This window comes from Cheilinus undulatus, linkage group 20, assembly GCF_018320785.1.
Source record: "Cheilinus undulatus linkage group 20, ASM1832078v1, whole genome shotgun sequence".
Lineage (NCBI taxonomy): Eukaryota > Metazoa > Chordata > Actinopteri > Labriformes > Labridae > Cheilinus > Cheilinus undulatus.
The window spans coordinates 14,314,055-14,335,156 of NC_054884.1; the positions used below are offsets into that span (position 1 = coordinate 14,314,055).

General features: G+C 38.5%; 1 protein-coding gene across 2 annotated transcripts; it reads left to right on the forward strand.

Moving 5' to 3' along the window:
* The first annotated feature begins 4,865 nt into the window (after positions 1 to 4,865).
* Positions 4,866 to 20,993, forward strand: l3mbtl2 (L3MBTL histone methyl-lysine binding protein 2). Of its 2 annotated transcripts, XM_041815230.1 has the most exons (18): positions 4,866 to 4,932; positions 7,161 to 7,609; positions 7,754 to 7,787; positions 7,987 to 8,120; positions 11,180 to 11,255; positions 11,559 to 11,638; positions 12,114 to 12,231; positions 13,716 to 13,850; positions 14,596 to 14,684; positions 14,805 to 15,051; positions 15,209 to 15,273; positions 15,601 to 15,705; positions 15,799 to 15,946; positions 16,645 to 16,727; positions 18,881 to 19,115; positions 19,220 to 19,285; positions 19,389 to 19,565; positions 19,653 to 20,993. In XM_041815230.1, the coding sequence occupies exons 2-18, from the start codon at positions 7,259 to 7,261 to the stop codon at positions 19,991 to 19,993; spliced, it is 2,484 nt and encodes an 827-aa protein (XP_041671164.1). In that variant the 5' UTR covers positions 4,866 to 4,932; positions 7,161 to 7,258; the 3' UTR covers positions 19,994 to 20,993. The 2 variants fall into 2 exon arrangements, with proteins under 2 accessions (XP_041671164.1, XP_041671165.1); XM_041815231.1 differs by lacking the exons at positions 4,866 to 4,932; positions 7,161 to 7,609; positions 7,754 to 7,787; positions 7,987 to 8,120 and adding an exon at positions 10,091 to 10,558.
* Positions 20,994 to 21,102: the final 109 nt, after the last annotated feature.

The following is a 21,102-nucleotide window of genomic DNA, read 5'->3' on the forward strand; positions in this document are numbered from 1 at the left end:
AAGTACAGTTACTCTGGTTAAAATGTACTTAGATAAAAGTAAAAGTATCAGTCTATAAATCTAGTCAAGTAAGAGTAAAAAGTGTTTATAGTTTACTTTAAGTACTGACTACTGAGAGTTTTGGATGTGATGTGGAACCATCACCTATGTGCTAACATGTAGCCAACAGAGGTGGAAGAAGTCCAAGAGTATAGTACCCAAGAGAAGCACACTTAAAACTTACTTCAATAGAGGTAAAGGCACTCAAAATGTGCTAAACAAAGTACAAGTTTACCCCAGAAATTACTCAACTACAGTAATTAAGTAAATTTAATTAGTTACTTTCCAACCTGCTGCTACCAGCCTTGTTAAAAGACAGCAGCTGATACCGAGTGTAGAAAGACTTTTAATAATCAAGACTGTATGCAGTGCATCAACACTGAGTGAAGTTCAACCACATCAGTTTTTGGGCAGTATCATCTGCATACTTTATAAAACCTGTTTAAAAACGTGAATGCTGTGAGTCTTTTATTGAAATGTAAAAAAGGCTGACCAAGCTTCAGTCCATATAGGATTACTGCATCTTTATCAAATGACCTGTTTTAATAAGAAAAGCAAGATTAAAGTCACTGCAAATTTTTTAAGGCATTTGGGAAAGTTTATAAAAATCAGTTCAGGACATAATGATCCAGTTGCTTTGCTTTATGATTCAGACATACTTTATCTTTGCAAAACAATAATTTAAGCAGTGGAATCAAACAAATCCACACATAAAGAAACCAAATCAGTTGGAAGCAGTTGTTTGATTCAACATAAATTATCATGTGCTGGGGTAAAAAAGTTAAAGTGCCTTAAAAAAGTAAGATAACAAACAAATTGAATGTCTGATATTTTTTCTTTTTTAATACTTTCCCTCTCTTTCCAGCGTTCATTTGCTGTAGAAAAAGATGTTAGTGGTGGTAATTTTGCAAAATAGGAAGAAATTTAGAATGGTAGCATACAGGGCAAAATATCCTCTATGCCACTACAGTGCTGTGAAAAAGTATTTGCCCCCTTTCTGATTTAGTTCTCTTGTTTTGCATATTTGTCACAATTGAATGTTTCAAATCATCAAACAAGCTCTTGATATTACACATTTATTAAGGGAAAACGCCACTCAAACCCACCTTGCCAGCAAGAGTTTGTATAACTAGCAAGTGAGTGTGTCAAAGTCCATAAAGTGGGCCAGGTAGACCTTAAAATTCTTTCTCCAGTCCTAACTGATCCTATATCTGGTAAATCAAAATAAGGCTGGAATCACAATCTGATATAGATAAGACACTGGATGATAGTGATGCATAATTTGATAAGCAGCTCCGTGGGCAGGTTAAATTTCCTGAGCTGGTGAAGGAAATACATCCTCTGCTGGGCCATTTGGTTTCCACAGCAGCCCTTTCCTTTTTAGTATGGCAGTGGGGGCAGATGTGTAGTGGTGCCTGCAGAAATGGATATAGTGAGGATCATTATGAAATGTTGAGAAAAGAAAGCAACTGGAAGTAGTGTCATAAGCTTGTTAGAGACAGAGTAAGGGTCATACCTTAAGCATCCCAAAAAAGGCAACATATGACTGAATGATGAGAATCTCAAAATGTCTCAATATCTTTCTCCACACTAAAGTTTGGGTTGAAAAGCCAACTAACATGGCTTTCTCTATGGGTAAATGGTCAGAAGAGGATGTGTTCAATATGGAAACTCACTACCACCTACAACACCTCAACTCCCAAGGGACAGCATGCAAGGATACAGTTCAGGATTATCAACACCATCATAGACATGTCTCACACCAGAATCACCAGCTTATTGTGCCAGCCTGACCTGTCACTGGATCATGAAGTTCCTGACATACAAGCAGCTATAGATGAGGACATCCAGCATCCAGTTAGCACTGGAGTCCCCCAAGGGTGTATGCTTTCCCCACTGCTCTTCTCCACCTATAGACATACACAATATGATGTTATATTTCTCCTTTATCTGGCCTCCCTACACCTCTGGTGCAGTCAGGCCTACCTGGAATTGATCACATCCAAAACTTTGGAAGTAACAATAGCCTTTAGACGGAGACTAGATTATTGGTAGATTATTTCTTTGTTGTAACAATGCTTCTTGGCATAAGGAAGACTATTTCCCATTTGGTGCCACATTTGTAAGAAACATGCATTTGTGGGATGAGCAGCAGAGCTGAGTGTGTGGGTTGCACCCAAGAAAAATTTGCCAAATCTTCTCTGCCAATGCCAAACAGCTTATTTTGCCATTGATGCTTATTTGAAGTTGTTTGGTGGATTGGATGATTGAAAGAAAGAGCCTCAGTAGCGTGTGGGAGCACCATACCAGTAACAACAGCCTGGCACCTCCTCCTCATGCTGGTCACCAGCCTGGTCACACACTGCTGTGGGATGGCATCCCATTCTTCAACCAGCATTTGTCCCAAGTCAGCTAACCTGGTTGTGTTGGTCTCTCTGGCACGAACAGCTTGCTCAAACTGATCCCACAAGTGTTCAGTGGGGTTGAGGTCAGGACTGCTGGAAGGCCATTCCATCCTCTCCCCTCCCAAATTGTGGAGGTATTTTCTGATATACACCGCTCTTTGGGGGCGAGCGTTGTCATCTTGGAGGACAGAGTTTAGTCCCAGACTGTGGGGATGTGGGATTGCCTCTGGTTGCAGAATCTCATCTCGATATCTCTCTGCATTGAGATTGCCAGTCAGGCACCTGACTGTCAGCATGGGGTAACAGCAAAATAAGCTGTTAAGCAGAGAAGATTTGGCAAAATTTTCATGGGCGCAACCCACACACTCAGCTCTGCTGCTCATCCCACAAACTCGTGTTCCTTACTAATGTGGCACCATTTAAAGGGAAAATAAACAGGCTTTCCAACAGTATAAGCTTTATTGCTTAGAAACATTGTTACAACAAAGAAATAATCTACTAATCACAAATGTATGTACTTTTTGTACTAAGTTTGTATGGATGTGCAGCCATAGTGGTGAACAAGTTATGGTTCAATTAACTAAAGGAATAACACTCGTGATGTGCTGTTGTATATAGGAGAAATAGGTCTAGTGTGCATTAATGCAACACATAAAGACTGTTTTAATATGCATTATTTATATAAGATCATAATATAATTGAACGTAAGCTGATCAGTCTCCCTGGTGGTCTTGTTTGCTTTTGTTGCTCACATAAAAAGCATCAGTATTGATTTCACCTTGTTCCATTACCTGTTAAAAACTTTCTAAAGGAGCTTAAATTTTGTTAACTTATTTTGATCACACGCAGAAAATATCACAGGCAAACAGAGCAAATAGCAGCAACTCCAGTAATAACCACTCCTTGATCAAAAATGGTGATGGTAATTTAAACAACGGATCCAGTCCCTTCATGACCTTTATCAACTTATTCATTTTGTGATGTTTATGATCTATCTTGCTATTATGTTTTAGTTAAACCTATTTATGGTCCCTATCAGCAGAAGTACTGCTGATTTTATGGCCTCTTAATATTTTCTTCTCCTTCTATGTTAATTGTTTTAGCTCTTCTGTTTACAGCTGCACACTGTGTGTCATATTCCTTCAGTTTAATTGCACTATTACCTATTCATAAGCATACCTGCACATCTATATCATCTGAAAAGATCCTCTTTTTCACCTTTGTACATAATTTGTTTCTAATTTACTTTTTTATTATGCAACAAAATTTTCAACATTAATCTATTGAAGTTTTTAGGCTTATACCATTTTCAATACCCTCTTACTATTTTTCTTCTTCTTCTATGCCATCTATTTTGCACTAAAACACAAAGTCATATTACTTGTATGTGAAAATGTACCAGGCAATAAAAAATGATTCTGATTCTGCTTTAGTTTTTCCTCTGAAAAATCCATAAGCTTGGGTTGAATCAGCTACCAAAAATGCCAGGAGAAGCCAACCCAAAGGTCTGCAGTCTTCTGTGTTCATAGCCCGCCATTCATAGCTTAAATATCTCTTGGTCTTTATCTATTCCACTTTCTCCTCTCTCAAAGTGCAAACAGAGGTCTGTGCAATGGTGCAAACAGGCACAAATCGGGTTTCTCCTCACAGGAGTGACTGAAGGGGAAAATGAACACCAGCCAAATAGGGTCAGAAACTCTGCATTTGTACATTACATGTAAAAATTATGAAAGAAGAAGATATAAGTTAAGATATTATTTAATTCCCTCAAGGAGAACTTCAATTTTCTATACTTTGGAAGCATGAATATGCACAAACAGGATCCTGTGAACATACAGTCATGGAGAGATATCAGAGGTAGGGAATGCTGCATTGAAGGTGTGCCTGTGCACAGTGGTTGGAGGTTTAGTGCCTTGCTAAAGGACACCTTTGCAAGACTGAGGGAATGAAATGGTGCCTCACCAGCTGGACCAAGTCCCAGACTTGGTCAAACCGGGACTTAAATCAGCAACCTTTCCAAGCCCTTAGAGACCGAGCTTCTGCCGCCCCCACAGCATCCCACACCTTTGTTTTTCACCCACATAATCACATCTACCTCATGTATAACCTACTGCAATGTTAATCATGTTAACCTCTGCAGCTTTGAAAATCAAAATCATTGCACTATTTAGATGCCTTAAAAAATCAGTATGACAGATGCGTTTTCAGTACAAATGACCAAAGAGAACAAAAATATACACTGCATAGCTGCATATCGCTATCAAGTTTATCCAACAACTTCATGTTTGAGTGTAAGTCATACTTTGGACAGAAGGCTGGTTAAATTTAAGGCTGGAATAATAATTAGTTTAAAAACCTCAGGGGTAGCTCTGGTCCGTTCAAAACCTCAACTCCCATGATGCCTAGTCCGCGCGTAAGAGGAAACGTCAATGACGTCAACGTTGGATACCCACAGTACAGTTTTGAAGTTCAGCTCCAGATCAAAAAGGTTTGCAGTTTTACAGAAGAATTCAATGCGTGCATTGTGTTATACGGTCTATATTTAATAAGTAGCTGGCTTGGTATTAAAAACAAGAGAATTTATGCTTCATGAACTGAAAAACGTGCCGTTAGCACTAATAGCAACTAGCTAACACGCACGGTAGCATGTGAGCTATCACTGTGTTTGTTTTGAGTAGCTTGTCTTTAAGGTTGACTATTAATTATTAGCACAAATCAATTAAAAAGTATTCCTTTAAGTGCATTTATTCTTGGAACGAGGTAGTGGCTCTTCATATGTGTTTACTAACAAATAATCTCAAAGACTGGGGTCAAGGTGTGTAGCTGGAAGTTTGGCTGTTAACTAATGTTTTATTGTTTATATGCATGATTTGTGAGGTTTGTTTTATGTTGAGAATGGTAAAATAATGTCTTAAGATGTATATTGAAATTATTGTTGATATAAAATAATATTTTCATTGATAAGATATGATTACAGTGAGAAAAAAATTAAGATGAATGACAAATTTAATATCTTCTATAGATGTGATTGCCATAAAGGTCCTTCTGTATCCCTTAGCTGATTGAGAATATTTGGCACAGTGTCTATAAAAAGTATTCACCTCTTGGATGTTTAACCCTTTTATTGATTTAATAAATCAATCATGGTCAGTATGATTTGGCTTAAAAAACCCTCTGTAATGTCAAAGTGAAAAACAGATTCATACAAAGTAATTTAAATTAAACAAAAATATAATGTAAGATAAATGATTGCATATATTCAACAGAGGTCCAGCCAATCAGTACAGGTAGTCTCAGAGTTAGGGAAATGGGGATCACCTGAGTGCAGTGAATGTGTCTCAAGTGATTGTAGTAAACAGACACATGTGTCTGGAAGGTCCAGTCACTGGTTTATCTGAATTCCTGGCTACCATTACACCATAAAGACAAAAGTACACTCCAAGCAACTAAGAGAAAGGTTTAAAAAGTATTGGTCACGGGATGGATAAAGAAAAATACCATGACACTGAACATCCCCAGGAGTATAGTTAAATCCATCAAGCAATGGAATGAATATGGTACATGTGTAAATCTGTCTAGACTGTGCAAGACGGGGACTTGTGAGAGAGGCTGCTAAGACACCTACGACTACTCTGAAGGAGTTAGACGCTTCAGCAGCCAAGATGGGAGAGACTCTACATACATCATCTTTTGTAATGGTTCTTCACCAGTCAAAGCTTTATGGGAGAGTGGCAAAGAGAAAGCCACTGTCTGCCATAAGGCATAGTCAAGTGGAAGAAAGTTCTTTGGTCTGATGGGACCAAAATTGGTGCTTTTTGGCCATTAGACAAGACGCAGTGTTTGGCGCACACCAAACACTGCACATCACTACAAATACACCATCCCCACTGTGAAGCATGGTGGTGGCAGCATCATGCTGTGGAGGTGCTTCTCTGCAGCCTGCCCTGGTAGGCTTTAAAGGTAGAGGGTAAAATGAATGTAGCACAATACAGGAAAATCCTGGGGATAATCTTATTCAGTCTGCAAGGGAACCATGGCGTGGGAGAAGATTATTTTCCAGCAAGACAATGACCTGAAGCATACAGAGAGCGCTACACAGAAATTATTTAATGACAAAAAGGTTCTGAAGGTGGTTGTGGAGTGGCCGAGTCAAAGCTCAGACCCCAACTCAATAGAGAATTTGTGGTTGGGCTTCAAAATAGCTGTTCATGCCTGATCCCTGTGTAACCTGACTGAGCTTGAGCAGTTTTGCAAAGAAGGATGGAGTCAAATTTTAGTGTCCAGATGTACAACCCTAATTGAGATCTATCAACACAGACTCAGTGCTGTGTTTGAAGCCAAAGGTGCATCTACTAAATACTAACTATGCAGTCCCTTTTTTTGCTTACAAATTTTTGTTTCATTGACATTACTTTGTGAAAATCTGTTTTCACTTTGCAAGAGTTGTTTTGTATTTTTTAAGCCAAATTATATCTACCCTGATTAATTTATACAATCAACAAAAGTGTAAAACATCCAAGGGGGTAATTACTTTTTATATGCACTGTATAGATCAAGATAGATGTTTCACTGATTAACACAGAGCTGTTTGTTCCCCTCTGAGTTCTTTATACTTTACTCATTTCTAGTGTTTTATTACCTAAAAATAACCAAGATAAAATGTCTTTTCTGTTGTATTTACTACTTTTAACAGATGATTGCTACTTTCCTTTGCAGTGCTCATAAAACAACTCAACAGAAGAAAGGATGTGTTGGCTGTAAATCCTGTTTTCTTCTCTGAAGTATTTACAGTCCTCTCTTGAGTGACCACAGAGATGCCTTATCACTGTGTCGCCTATGGATGTGGCAAAACATCAGAAGATGGTGTTACACTTTTTAGATTCCCCAAAGACCAGCAAGAGTTTTTGAAATGGGAGAAGCAAGTCCAGCGAACCCGCACCAGTTGGGTCGCCACACCAAACTCTTACCTGTGCAGCGAGCACTTTGGTAGGGAGTATTTTGAGCCCAGACCACTAACAGCTCAGCTGAAGCTGAAACCTGGAGCTGCTCCTACAGTGTTTTTGCGCCCGCATTGTTCTGTCTGCATCGGAGAGGGCTGCGATAATTGCCTACCTGCTATACAACGCCGCAACCTTCTAACTGATTCAAGGGAGTTTAACACAAGTGTGAGTAGAAGTTATCATTTATCTTGAATAATAAGCTTTTACAAGATTTTTTTTACATGTGTGCTGTGTTACTGTACTCATATCAGTGCTGTCTTTTTGTCCTCGTCTCAAAACCAACAACACAATGAAATGACACCCATGCAGTTTGATGACACTGATGGAGGAGAGAATAGACCAAGTGAGTTTTAAGGGAATGAACAAGAGAACAAAGTTTGGCTAGCGTTCATTTTTATTGTAAATTACTGTTGATATTATTAAAAGTCAAAGATTATATCAGTCTTATTAATAAAAGAAATCATCAGATTTCCTCTATATGGGCAAGTAATAAAGTTAGATGATGATGTATTCAAATTGTATTTTTGTTTTTATTTTTACAGCTGTGTGTGAGATGTGTGGCACGACTGGCACATCAAGCAGCTTCTTTTCAAGGACCAAGCGTTTCTGCAGTTTATCCTGTTCACGTTCATTTTCATCAAACTCCAAGAAGAGCTCCATACTGGCACGTCTGCAGGTGAGAAACATAAAATTTTATTGTCCAGCCTGATGCTTCTCAAAAGCCATATTCTTTACTTCTGGCATAAAACACATCACTAAATATGTTATTATCCCTTTAATCTAGTAATATTTGTCCAACCTACATCTGTTCATGGAGAAACTCACCCTTTGTTGTATTTTCTTGTGTAGCTTTTTTACTTCTTTAATTAAAGTAAAGAAGTATTGGGTTGATCTTCCTAAAGCACCGCCTACTGGTCTTTGTCCAGCTGTTGTCTCCCCTGTCTTGAAACTCACACAAAGCTGCACTCCTCTATTTTAAAGTCCTTCTCATCCTCTTTACTGCAACAGTGCTGCCTCTTTCAGTTAGTTCCTCTCACAGGGTAGATTGCAGGGTAGATTGAAGGCTCAAAGCGCTTAAGAGAATTCCTCTTGTTTTAGCAGTCTCCATCAGCATATAGCACCAACAGTATAAAAAGTATTCAACCCCTTGGATGTTTTACCCTTTTATTGATTGAATAAATCAATCATGATCATTATAATTGACGTTTTTTGCCAAAAATCTGTAATGTCAAAGTGAAAACGGATTTCTAAAAAGTTATGTCAATCAAACATATGCAAGTTTAAATTAGTGATTGCATAAATATACGTGTCTTTTGAAGTGACTGACCTAATTCAGCAGAGATCCAGCCAAACTGGTGTTAGTAGTCTTAAAATTAGTTAAATGGGGATCACCTGATTGCAGTGAATGTGTCTCAAGGGATTGTAGTATACAGACACATGTGTCTGGAAGGTCCAGTCACTGGTTAATCAATATTCCTGGCTACCATTACACCACGAAGACAAAAGAACACTTCAAGCAACTAAGAGAAAAGGTTTAAATGTATTGGTCACATGGATGGATAAAAAAAAATACCATGACACTGAACATCCCCAGGAGTATAGTTAAATCCATCATCAAGAAATGGAATGTATGTGGCATATGTGTAAATCAAGCAACTCGGAGACAAGGTTATAAAAAAAAAAAAAAAAAAAAAAAAAAAAGGTATTAGGGGATGGAACAAAACAACCCCAAGGCTTTGAACATCCCCCTACAATTCAGTTAAATCCATTATCAAAAATAGAAGGAATATGGCACATGTGTAAATCTGCCTGGCTGTCCTCACACTCTGAGTGACCATGCAAGAAATTATATTGATCATGATTGATTTATAAAATCAGTAAAAGGATAAAAACATCCAAGGGGAGAATACTTTTTATAGGTACTGTACATGTATTACACACAATGTTATATTTTGGAACTATTATTACACAGGAAAGACAAAAAGTGAAAAGACAAATGAAGACTTAAAGGGATTGTGGTATACCGATTGTACTTTCAGCTCTAATAAGCCCAAATAATAAGCAATTTTTGCAGCCTTCGTAATTATTCTTAAATTTATCTTATCATTCTGTTTACAAGAGTAATTTTTAAAATACCACTTTCATATTGATCTCGTATTATTTCCGCTGTTTTAATTATCCTCAAATTATAACTACGACCAAAGGGAAGCAGTGTTACCTCATCTAAACCGGTCGCCGGTGAAAAAATAGAAGGAGAGAAGAAGAAAAGGCGCGCCGGAGTTAAAAACATCCCCCTACTAGTGGAGTTTTCCAAAGGCCTGTATGGCTGAACACTTTGAATTCACTGTTTATGTCTAACTACTAGTACAATGTGTTAAAACGGTACATAAGCGCTCATGTATGCGAGGATGGAAACAATGTATCCCTGCATAGTGTGAAATTAAGAAATTTAAAGGGCTATTAGCCCTTTAAATTTCTTATTTGAAAATGAAAATTAACTTTTACAGACACAGCCTCAGTACAAACCTTGCTATTATTTTGCGTTACGTTGCCTGTTTGAAGCTTTTTGGTCTACCTGAGCAACAGCAAGGAGCACCGGAAGTTAGGCCGCGTGGTGCTTCAACGGATGGGACAAACATATTTCAGCAGCTGATAAACAGCCAACTTGAACTGATTAATAGTAGTTAAGTTTTACGCTCTAAAGTATATTTTTCCAGTCAACGCTAGTTTGGCTTTTCCTTGGACACTGAACTTTCACCGCGCACTACATTTCACCGCGGAAGAGCGGTTTTGCCACAATATCAGTCTGAAACTTTACTTTTGTCGAGGTTTTCAAGGATGGTGCGTGTTAGTTATGGAATTTGTGATTTTCCGGGCTGTCCAAGGAACGAAGTTTCCTTGCTGCCATATATATTTCACAACATACCGATGAAAGATATTTATGTAACAAGTCTGTGGCTACTTGCCCTGAAAATAGACCCAGACACGCCGCGAGCAGCGTTGAAGAAGCGCCGCGTATGCGATGATCATTTTTCTGACGACGATTATGAACCACCGGGACACAATAAGAAAGATGAACGCGTGTTAAAAAGCACTGCTACACCTAAAAATCAGGTAAGACCGCTCAGAATGGTCATTGCAGATAAAACTATTTTACAAACAGCAATTAAGGATGTGTTAGTCTTTAACCATTGTAAGGGTGTAAATATCTCCCCGCCCCCTCCCATCTTATCTCACTGGCTGCACATGCAGAAAGTTTTTATTAAATTACAAAAAATAAAGGAAAATAGGAACAAGTTAAAAAGGCTGTATGTTATCTAAAATCTGATTGCATATTTTTTATTAAGTCAATATTTTGTAGTGTTTAGCTTCAAACTTAGTTTGCATTTTTAAGTTACTGTAGGATTAAATGTAGCTATAACCTTAAAATTCCACACGTTTTATTAATTCATTTGTTCTCTTTCTGTTTTTAATTTTTTAACTACACATTTAGCTTTTTCTTTGTTGTCAGTCTCTTCATCATAATTATATTACCATGGGTTTGAACAGCATTGCCACAGATTCAGGATTTTTGATCTTCAATACAATTCTCAGCAAAAAATGTGGTTATACCTAACCAATAATAATGTTCCAGAAGTTATATCTTAAAGAAAATTAATCATCAAAGATCAAATCACCAGGTCCATTTATGAAAGAACATCTTAAATATGACTTGTAACTTAAATCTCTTTACAGGGAAAGCCCCCATCAAAGAAAGCTACAGTGCTGAACAAGGTGAACAAAACCCCTTCAGTCCCATTGGTATCAGAAGGTGAGAGCACAGTACAAACTCGCACAAGCATATTCAAACCTCATCAGATGCTCAGAGAATCCGGGCTGTAATTTTGTCCTAAATTATTATATTTTATGTAGCCAGCTGAATCAGCTGAGGAACACTCTAATGCAAATGTGAATTGTATTATATCTTACTGTTAAATGCTGACAGCAAAGACACTTTATACCTGAATTTGATGATTACTAGGGAATATTTTATTCATGGCTGCTCACTGAAAAAATCCAAGTTACCTTATAAATATTATAAAGACTTATTTTGTCTTTCCTTTCCTTCCTGTAGCAACTTCTACTCGTTTTGAGTGGGGCGCTTACTTGGACAAAGAAACATCTCTTGCTGTGTCAGTGTCCTGCTTCAGACATGTGAGTCTTTTCTGCTATGTAATTTTCACTCACGAATAAATAATAACTTTCAACCATCAAGCAGACAAGGGATGCATAACATTATCAGGATGATATTGCTATCAGCAGATCTGCCAGTATTTATAGCCATATATTGGCCATGGATATCAGGAGTATGAATCTAATACCGACCTTAAATATTAGCAAAATGTATATCAGGGTGCTGACCACTGAAGAGGGGCCGGCATGAACCCTGAATGATTGTCTACTTCCCAGCTACTTTCTCAACTCATCTTGACTCAGCCTCTTTGCACTGCAGACAATTGTTCTGTTTTGTTTTTTTAACAGTGAAAAGGTGTGTGTATAAGTATCATATCTGTTAAATTGAGTTTGGAAATAATGGCAAATTGGATATAGACAAAAAGTTGTAGCACTTAACTCTGAATTTTGCAAAGATTTTCTTGTGATTTTTCTTTCTATTTCACACTGCCTGTAGGCTCCACTGTGCTCCCAGTGGGACGACATTCATGTAGGAATGAAGGTGGAAGTCCTGAACACAAACGCAGTCCTGCCAAGTAAAGTCTACTGGATTGCTACTGTCATCCAGGTTGCAGGTGTGTACAGCATTCACTCTGTTTCTTTTATACCATGGAATTATCACTTACATGGTCTTAAAATCCCATTATGCTCCCTTGATGTAGGAAAATAGATTATTACAGTTTAAAAGATATACACACCACCCATATACTCGATTGATGTGCAAAAATTAAAAAGAAATCCTCCACTAGAGGGCGCGGTCTCACACAGACCACTTCTCCTCCGCTGCTGAGGAACTGACATGCAGTTCCCTCCCAATCTCTCCCAGATGTCCTCTTGCAGTTGTCTGTCACTGTGCCTGGGCCAGCTAACATCATACTTGTTTATAGTTTCAAAGTTATTTGTACATTATTTACTGAAAAATATCAGGCATGTTTCAAGGTACTCTTCCTTTTTTGCTTTGCTGGCCTGGCTTGAACTGTTGACCACACCGTGACACTGTCCCCATGATTTTTGGTGGTATTGAAATTTTTGGCTGGTATTTGTATTATAAAGCATAAATAAGCTGCCATATTTCAGTGTTATCATATTCCTAATTAGTCTGTGGAGGTTTTTAAAAACTTGTTGAAGGCTGTAGTTTTAATTAGTGGTTTTCCTTTCTGTTTTTATTGTAAATACATTTGCAAATACCATTAAAGGTACAAGGTCTTACCAAGTGTTCTCTTCATTCCCCTGATCTACAGGTGTGAAGTACTAGGGATGCACTGATGTCAGTATCAGGCCTTTAGACAGATATCAGCCCTTTGCTAACAATTTGTGAAGAATCAATGTCAGTGGCAGATATTTGGCACACTTAACTGCTGTTTTAGGGTAGAGGTTTCTTAAGGGTGGAAGAAGTGAACAATTGAACAAACTCTGATCCGCTTTTGTGGTCTAACATGAAAGAAAAAATGGCTTGTGGGAGTGATTTTAAACATCAGTATTAGCCCTGATTTTCACCAACAGTGCATCTCTATTGATAACCATCAAACATGCACCAAAAGCTGTGACAAAAAAACAAACAAAAAAGCAACAAGAACATGTTTTTTTTACCCAGGATGGACCCCTTAAACACCGTACAATAAATGCTCTTTGAAAAACATAAAAAACAACTAAAAGTATTGGTTAAGGGCCTTTCATAAAAACAGTAGTACATTGCCTAGAAGAGATCATTCATCGTTACAGTTCAGTATCTAGTTTGAATGAAAACATTTATAACGGTCTGGTGTTTTAGCAATGCACTTGCATGGTCGTAACTTAAATCTTGGTGTACTTCATTTATTTATTATTCATTTTGAAGATTTAAAGAACTATAAATGAAATACAGAGGTAAAAAACATATAATAGTAGTAAACTTTCACTGAAAACTGTATTCACCATGGTGGAGAAGTGTGCAGAATGATATGAAAAACTATATTTACTTACCTTGTGAAGATTGAGATTAGATCTGTATTGTTTTGTATGCGTTTCCCAAACTTCCACACAATAACTAATAAGACTGATTCTCCTGTTCTGTTGTCAGGATACAAAGCTTTGTTAAGATATGAAGGCTTTGAACATGACAGCAGCCATGATTTTTGGTGCAGCCTCGTTTCAGGAGAGCTCAACCCGATTGGATGGTGCGCCATGACAAGCAAGCTGCTGGTGCCACCTAAAGGTGAGTATGAACTCAAAACTTACGATTCCTCAATGGATCTACCACGGTCACTCTTAGACTATCCAATCATAAGAACTGCAGGTCCAGAAACAGATTTTAAAGGAGAACCAAATCCGGATTACCAGTGTTTAAAGGGGATTTAACACTATCGTCACAGGAGGGCACCAAAAACTGAATGATCATAAAATTTAGTTTGAATCATACATCATGTTTGATGTTATGTTGTAAGATAGTTTCTGAGCACAAACCCCTATTTTTACAACCCTAGTGTCCACTTCATCTGCTTTGCCTGTTTTGTTATACAATGTTCAACTAAATGATAAAAGAAGTCTTAAATATCAACCTATTATAAAAATATTATATATTATATTAATATTATAATATTGTTCAACCAGTTTAATGGTTTACTTGCATTCCTGTAACCCATCATGAGTCCAGCCTTCTGATGATATCTTTATAATCCTGGTATTTTGGATCAAATAACCAAGAACAACCCAATTTCAAAATATGAATCCATCCAAAATTTTTAATCCTGTTAGATTATTTCTGAACAACTGGGCCCTAATGACTTGTCAGTAGACTGGAAAAAAAACTGGGTAAAAAGAAGTTCATCCTGTCTGTTGGACCAGCTGATTTAAGTGTGCTTTAATGTTGAAGTTAATGTGTTTTAACAAGTTGAAAATGGCCTAGATCTGATATTTCAGACATGGGATCTGCCCTAACTCTACAAATTATGGGTCCACAGATGTGAAGCAGGACATCTTAGACTGGAAAGGCTACCTGATGAAGAAGCTGGTGGGGGCTGACACTTTACCTGTTGACTTCTACCTGAAGGTAAATCTGGATGCTGGTGCACTATAATTTACCTCGTTAGTCAAATGATCCAGTTTATGTGATTAAGTGAAATGCAGATGGATCAGCATGTCTGCCCCCCTCCTTCTCTCCTTTTCCTAGCTTGCAGAGAGCATGAGGACTTCCTTCAGAATCGGTATGCGTGTCGAGGTGGTGGACCCCAAGCATGTGAGTCGGACTCGTGTTGCCCTCATTGACTCGATTGTTGGTGGTCGTCTGCGGTTGGTGTACGCAGACCAAAGTGACGCCCCTCCAAACGTTACACTCGACTTCTGGTGCCACATGTGGAGTCCCCTTCTGCACCCAATGGGCTGGTCCAGCAGAGTGGGTCATGACATTAAAGAAGCAGGTAGGTTCTAGGAATTAGTCACCTACTGTATCATCTGTAGAGATAAAGCCGGTTTTGGCTTTGGTTGAATGTGAATACTTAAGAATAACACATTTTGTATTAATGTACACCTTTGACATGGTTATGAAAGTGGGAAAATGCTTCTTTGTGATTACAGCAACCAGTATGGAAGCTGCGAACTCAAAGGGGCACTTGGACAGTTCAAATCTGCTCTTTAAAAAGGTGAGGAAGTGTCAGATTAAATGCATTCAAATACAAAAGTAAAACCAGTTAACAACTGCTTTTAATTGAGAGCCTTTTACATGACAAAGCTGTTTTTCCATCCCACCCAATGTTGTGGACACTATCAAAGATTTTGGTGAGAAAGCAGGGTTAATACCAAGTTCGTTTGTCCCTGTGACTCTTTGCTATGGATAAATTCACCATACAGAGAGCTGCAGGGATGGCATTTTTTAGCCAACTTGAAAGATGACATTACAATGTCTGCGCTCTCTACCTTTAAAACACTCCACATATCCTAGCTTTATCACATCTCTGTGTGACCTACAGCCCAGATTTGTCTTTATGGAGATGGGTTTCTTCGAGGAGGGAATGAAGCTAGAGGCCATCGACCCTCTTAATCTGGGAAGCATCTCTGTGGCCACTGTGCATAAGGTAAAACAGCTGTCTTGTCCATATGATCCTGCCTGCTTTAATAAACACATTAACAAAAGCTTATTTTTTCTCTTCTTCTCTGACTCCTTCCAGGTGTTGTTAGACGGCTACCTGATGGTGGGCATCGATGGCATGATAACCAACAATGGCTCTGATTGGTTTTGTTTCCATGCCTCCTCTCATGCACTCCTTCCTGTGGGCTTTTGTGAGAAGAACAACATCCCTCTGACTGTACCTCCAGGTAAACATAAACTCTGCTCTGTCTCTGCTTCAGCTCACACTTTCACTCATACTTTATTATTCATCCTCTGATGGTTTTCCTAAACATATAGCCACACTGAGGTGGTCAAAAATTTTAATGTGTCAATACTTTTTAAAATACTATGATACAATGCCCATCATTTTTGCCTTTGATAGTACTGAAAGTTGTGGGAAAGAAAAAAGATTTACGGTTACATTTTCAACCTAGAGCTGCCACAAGCAGCGAGTAGAATGAGCACAGCAGTTGGCAATCTGCAGTAGAGCCATAGTATTGCACTTTTAAATCATAAAAGTTATCGGACATCAGAAAATAAAATGAAGGAACAAATAATTGATCAAAAGCAAAATATTAGCTTCATTAACTGACCTGACCCACAATAAGTTGACTCCTGATATTCAGTTATCATTTCTAGAGTTCTTGTTTGAAGTAAAAAATAACTAACTTAACCATTTTTGTGTGGCTAGGAGCACTTTTTTGTTGCTGTGGTATTGAAATAAGTGTAAATATTGTTTGATTTATACCGGTTCCAGATCAAAATTCGTATTCTGGTATTATGACAACTCTAATCCGAATATTGTAAGTTATTGGTTTTAGCCAAGAATCCACAAATGAGGATAGCAAACATCTCAAGCAGTATAAAATTTATTTAATCCCTTTTGATGTCCTGTTTTTGGCAGACTATGACTCAAAGACCTTCACCTGGCAAAAATACCTGAAGGAGACTGAAGCTCAGGCTGCACCAAAGAGACTGTTCAATGTCGTAAGTGCTGCAAACATTCACCAAGTAACTCAACAAGTTTCTGTTATCTGACAGCAACAACACGGATGGGTTGAAAGGTTAAGGTAACTATGTAACAATGTTATCAGGATATTGTTATTGTTTCTGTACACAATGATCATAGTATACAATGGTAAAAGCAGCAGAGCAGCTTTCCCTCTTCTCTTGCTGTTTGCATGCAGACTGACGACAGCTATTATTGTTACAGGGACTTAGCTTTGTGTCTAGTCTTTACTTAATTGCTGGACACTGCAGTACAGGCTCCATTTTTTCCTCAAAATGAAGCTAAAATAATTCTAGAGATTTGATATAAAACTCACTTTCCACATCTAAAGCTACAGACAGGATGTTGACCTTTTGCAGACACACAGCCTCCATAATGTCAGAGGTGACACTGGATTGCAGAAGCACCGTTTTATGATTAGGCTTCTATGCATTTTAGCGGTTACTTATGTTAAAGGTTTATTTAGGAGACATAAAAGTAACAAAGTACTATAAGAGAATTATCTGACTTGACACAAATGTCAGTGACTGTCAAATGAGCTGAGTCACCTAGATGGCACTCAAAAACAGAAAAATTTGTCAAATCTGGATTGAAAGAGGCATTTCCTCGTAAAAAGCCAGTGAACTTAAAGCATAATATGCCTAGGTAGCCTTCCTCCTGAATACCTCTTTGTTTAGTTTGTCTTTAAAATGTCAGAATACAGCCATCAGAGAGGCATTCATCAACATCTCATGTGGTTCTAAGTCTCCAGTAAACCGGGCCACAGTTTAAAACAGTGCACCAGCTGGCTTTAGCCCATTCAGTGTGTCTGTGGCAAATAACATTGATTTGGATTTGCTGTTTTAAACTTCATGTAATGATTTTACAGGAATCTAATTTTGGCATTTAAACACTCTAAACTTTACTTGTTTAAAATGTGCACTACACAGTTTACTACAGGGAATTTGTGAACACATTTAACACTGGCATCCAGTAAGGAGCATGTCTTGTTTGCTGTACAGGCTGAGACTGGACAGACATTGTGATACTTGAAACAAAAGTCCAGAGAAATAAAACTGCTAAACTAATTACACAGCTAGTGGTTTATAATGTGAAATAACTTCTTGATATGCATGAGTACCAGATACAGAAATAAAAATGTTGCATTTGAAACAAAAGAGATTGAGAACATTTTTGATAATCATAAAGGTATGATTGGTAAAAGCCATAACTTGGTAAAACAAAAAATGTATAAAAATTAAGGACATTTAAGTTTTAGAGACCATTTAGCAGAGAGAAAACCCTATTAGATGTTCGCTGTGCTTGGGGGCCATAAAACATCTACATTTGTAATGTAATAAAACCAAGTCTTTACTGGTACTTTTCATACAGATGTTGCTTAGGATGCAGATATTGTAAACACAGGAAGGGTTCGATATGTTTTGGGTTTTTCTGATACCGGTGCTAAAATTATACTTTTTAAAATGGTGCTAGTGCTTAAACAGTGCCTGAAAAAGTTTAAACTCAGCAGGCAAATAAAAGCTGTTTAGTTTCTTCAGTAATTCGGAGAAATATCTTTAAAAATAATGCCAATAGAACATGCAGTATATATTCATACCTTTCATTTGGAGAGACGGAGGTCTTGTCAGGGTAAATGGTGCTGAAACGAAGCACTGAAATCTGTGTTTTTATTTGGTATGTCAGGTATTTGATGTGTTGGTTCCTAATTTCCATACTCATCCCTAACTGTGAGTTATAAATTTGTGCTGTTAATATTTTATTTTGTGGCGTGTTCTGTGCTCTTTAAAGTTTTCCTGCTTTTTTGTCTATCACCAATTGCATTTGGTGGGGAAAGTGCTGATTTAACTGCAATCCAGTGCATTCTAGCTGTTTGTCAGGAGGCTTGAAACTGTTTCTTTTCCAATTCAAAGTTGGTTAAAAGTCAGTGTGAGACAGTGTTTTCTATAACATCTTATGGTAGGTCTTTAACTTACTGGTTGACCAAGATTGTCCCGCTCCAGACCCTAATGTAAATGCATTTTCACAACTACTATGGGTTCAGTCTTATTATTTTTTCAATTTTTTCAAATTTATTTTTATTTTTTTTTACCAACAAACTTGAGGTGTGAATGCATAATGTGTCTGTCTTCAGGACTACCCAGGTCATGGCTTCTCCCCCAACATGAAGCTGGAAGCGGTGGACCTGATGGAGCCTCGCCTGGTGTGTGTGGCCACCGTGAAGCGCTGCGTGGGCCGCCTGCTGCTCATCCACTTTGACGGTTGGGAGGACGAATTCGACCAGTGGATTGACCACGATTCCCCGGATATCTACCCCGTCGGCTGGTGTGAGCTCGTGGGCTACCAGCTGCAGCCGCCTCCTGGGCTCGGTATTAATAGCTGCATCCCCTGGTGTTTAATTAGAGGGGCGATTTCTTGCCTACAATTGTTAAATGTGGGTTGACTTTTTTTGATCTTCCTCTTTGTTTTCCAGTAAATTTATCTGAAAGCCAGGCTGCACAAGGCAAGAAAGCCAAGCCCGTCACATTGGGGAGAAAGAGTACGTTTCATGTGAAGCCACAGAAACTGGTTTCAAAACTATTGTTCTCTTAGATCCAAATGTTTCAGGACAATCTTTCATCATTTTGCCTTTCTTCCTTTAGAAAAGAAACATGGCAGGAAGAGGCTTTCTCAGGAGCATGCTGATAATGATGCTGGTCAGGAGCATGATAGGCAGCCTGAAGCCCCCAGCATTTACAGTCCTCCTGTGCCTGAAGAACCAAGACTTCCTCTAAAGGCTCCTCTCATCCAGCCTAAAACTGAGCCAGAGGAGCAGGAGGGTAAGTAGACATTTCTCTTTCTTTTCTTGTACATTTTCTCTAAGATGATTTATTGGATAAAATGCTGACATGGTTGTGTGTGTGCAGTCTATGCAGTGCATGTGAAAGTTGAGGAGGTGGAAGTGGAGATGGAGACCCCCTCCAATGCTCCAGACCACCGTCCACAGGCCCCTCTGAGTCTTATTAAATTGGAGGAGACAGGTGAGTCAGGACAACGTCAAGAACCAGAGCAGAGCTGCTTGAAAAGCAGCGCCCATGATAAAACGGAAAGGGGTGAAGCAGCAAGAGGACAGAAGGAGTTCTCCTCACTGGAAGAGAGCTGCAATGAAGACAGGATGAAGGAGAAAAGACGAGAAGGAGACAAGGCTTTAGAGGCCTCAGAGATCAGTGTTGACATGGATGATGGAGCTGCAGTCATAGAGGGATGAACTGTCTCCTTAGAGAATGGAAAAAACTGGGAAGCGGGGATGAATAAAGGAGTAGGAATGGCTGATTGAGCTGTAAGACCAACATGATGGAAAAATGCTGCAAAGACGCTAAAATATTTTAAATGCAGAGAGGTACGACATCTATAAGTAGAGGCAGTTTATCTTTGAATATCTAACATGTCTAGCATAACATGGAATTGTGTTCTAAAAGCATGCCGCTCCACCAGATTTTCTCCTTTTTATTCTCAGCTGGGATGTGGCTGTGCATGATATAACAAAAACAGGGAGATGTTAAATAGTGTGCTTAAATTACATTAATGAATAGTACATCTGGATGCCATGTTCAGATGTTGCCTGTAAATCAGCAAGACTAAATCCTGTCACACAAGATAATCGTGCTGATTTTCTGCCTGATTTCTTCTTTGTACTACAGTCAGTAAAGGCCTGATAATCAGGTGAATCCAAAGGTTATCTTTACAGATTTTCCTGTAGTGTGCTAGGAGAGTCTTTCCCTCTCTGATCTGTTCGGACCACAATCTGAGCCACTCTGACTTTAAATCATAGAAATTGAACATTTTCGATAATTAGATTTAGAAATCCTTTTGGGTGTGTGTGCACTTGGGCCAGCTATGCAGGCTTGAGCAGGAATCTTATGTGGAACTGATAAAAGCCAATCAAAAGGCAAGCTAACTAAAGGAGGAAGCACAGCAAACACAGCCATGGCAACATGAAGCCTAAAGTTCAGACTGATATCAGAAATGGGGGAGCATCTTGCTGATGTGTTGTAACAACACAAGTGTTTTATATGTATCCTGTCAATCGAATTGACAAGAGAGGGAGCTGCGATTTAGTATGTTTACTCTAAAGTTGTGTTTGACCATGCAAGATTTGGAGTTTTGAGTGAAGACTGGTTGGAAATAGGGTTGATTTGACAGGGGGCAGCTTAGTGAATTTTAGTACTACCTCACTCTAGTTTGAGATATTTACACCGAATATGCTGTTTTTGATATCCTCTGGTTATTCAGAACTCAACATGACTTAACTGGATTTTAACACTGAACCAGCGAACATGATTTGATGGTGCTTATCATTCTCACTTTACAGAGCAG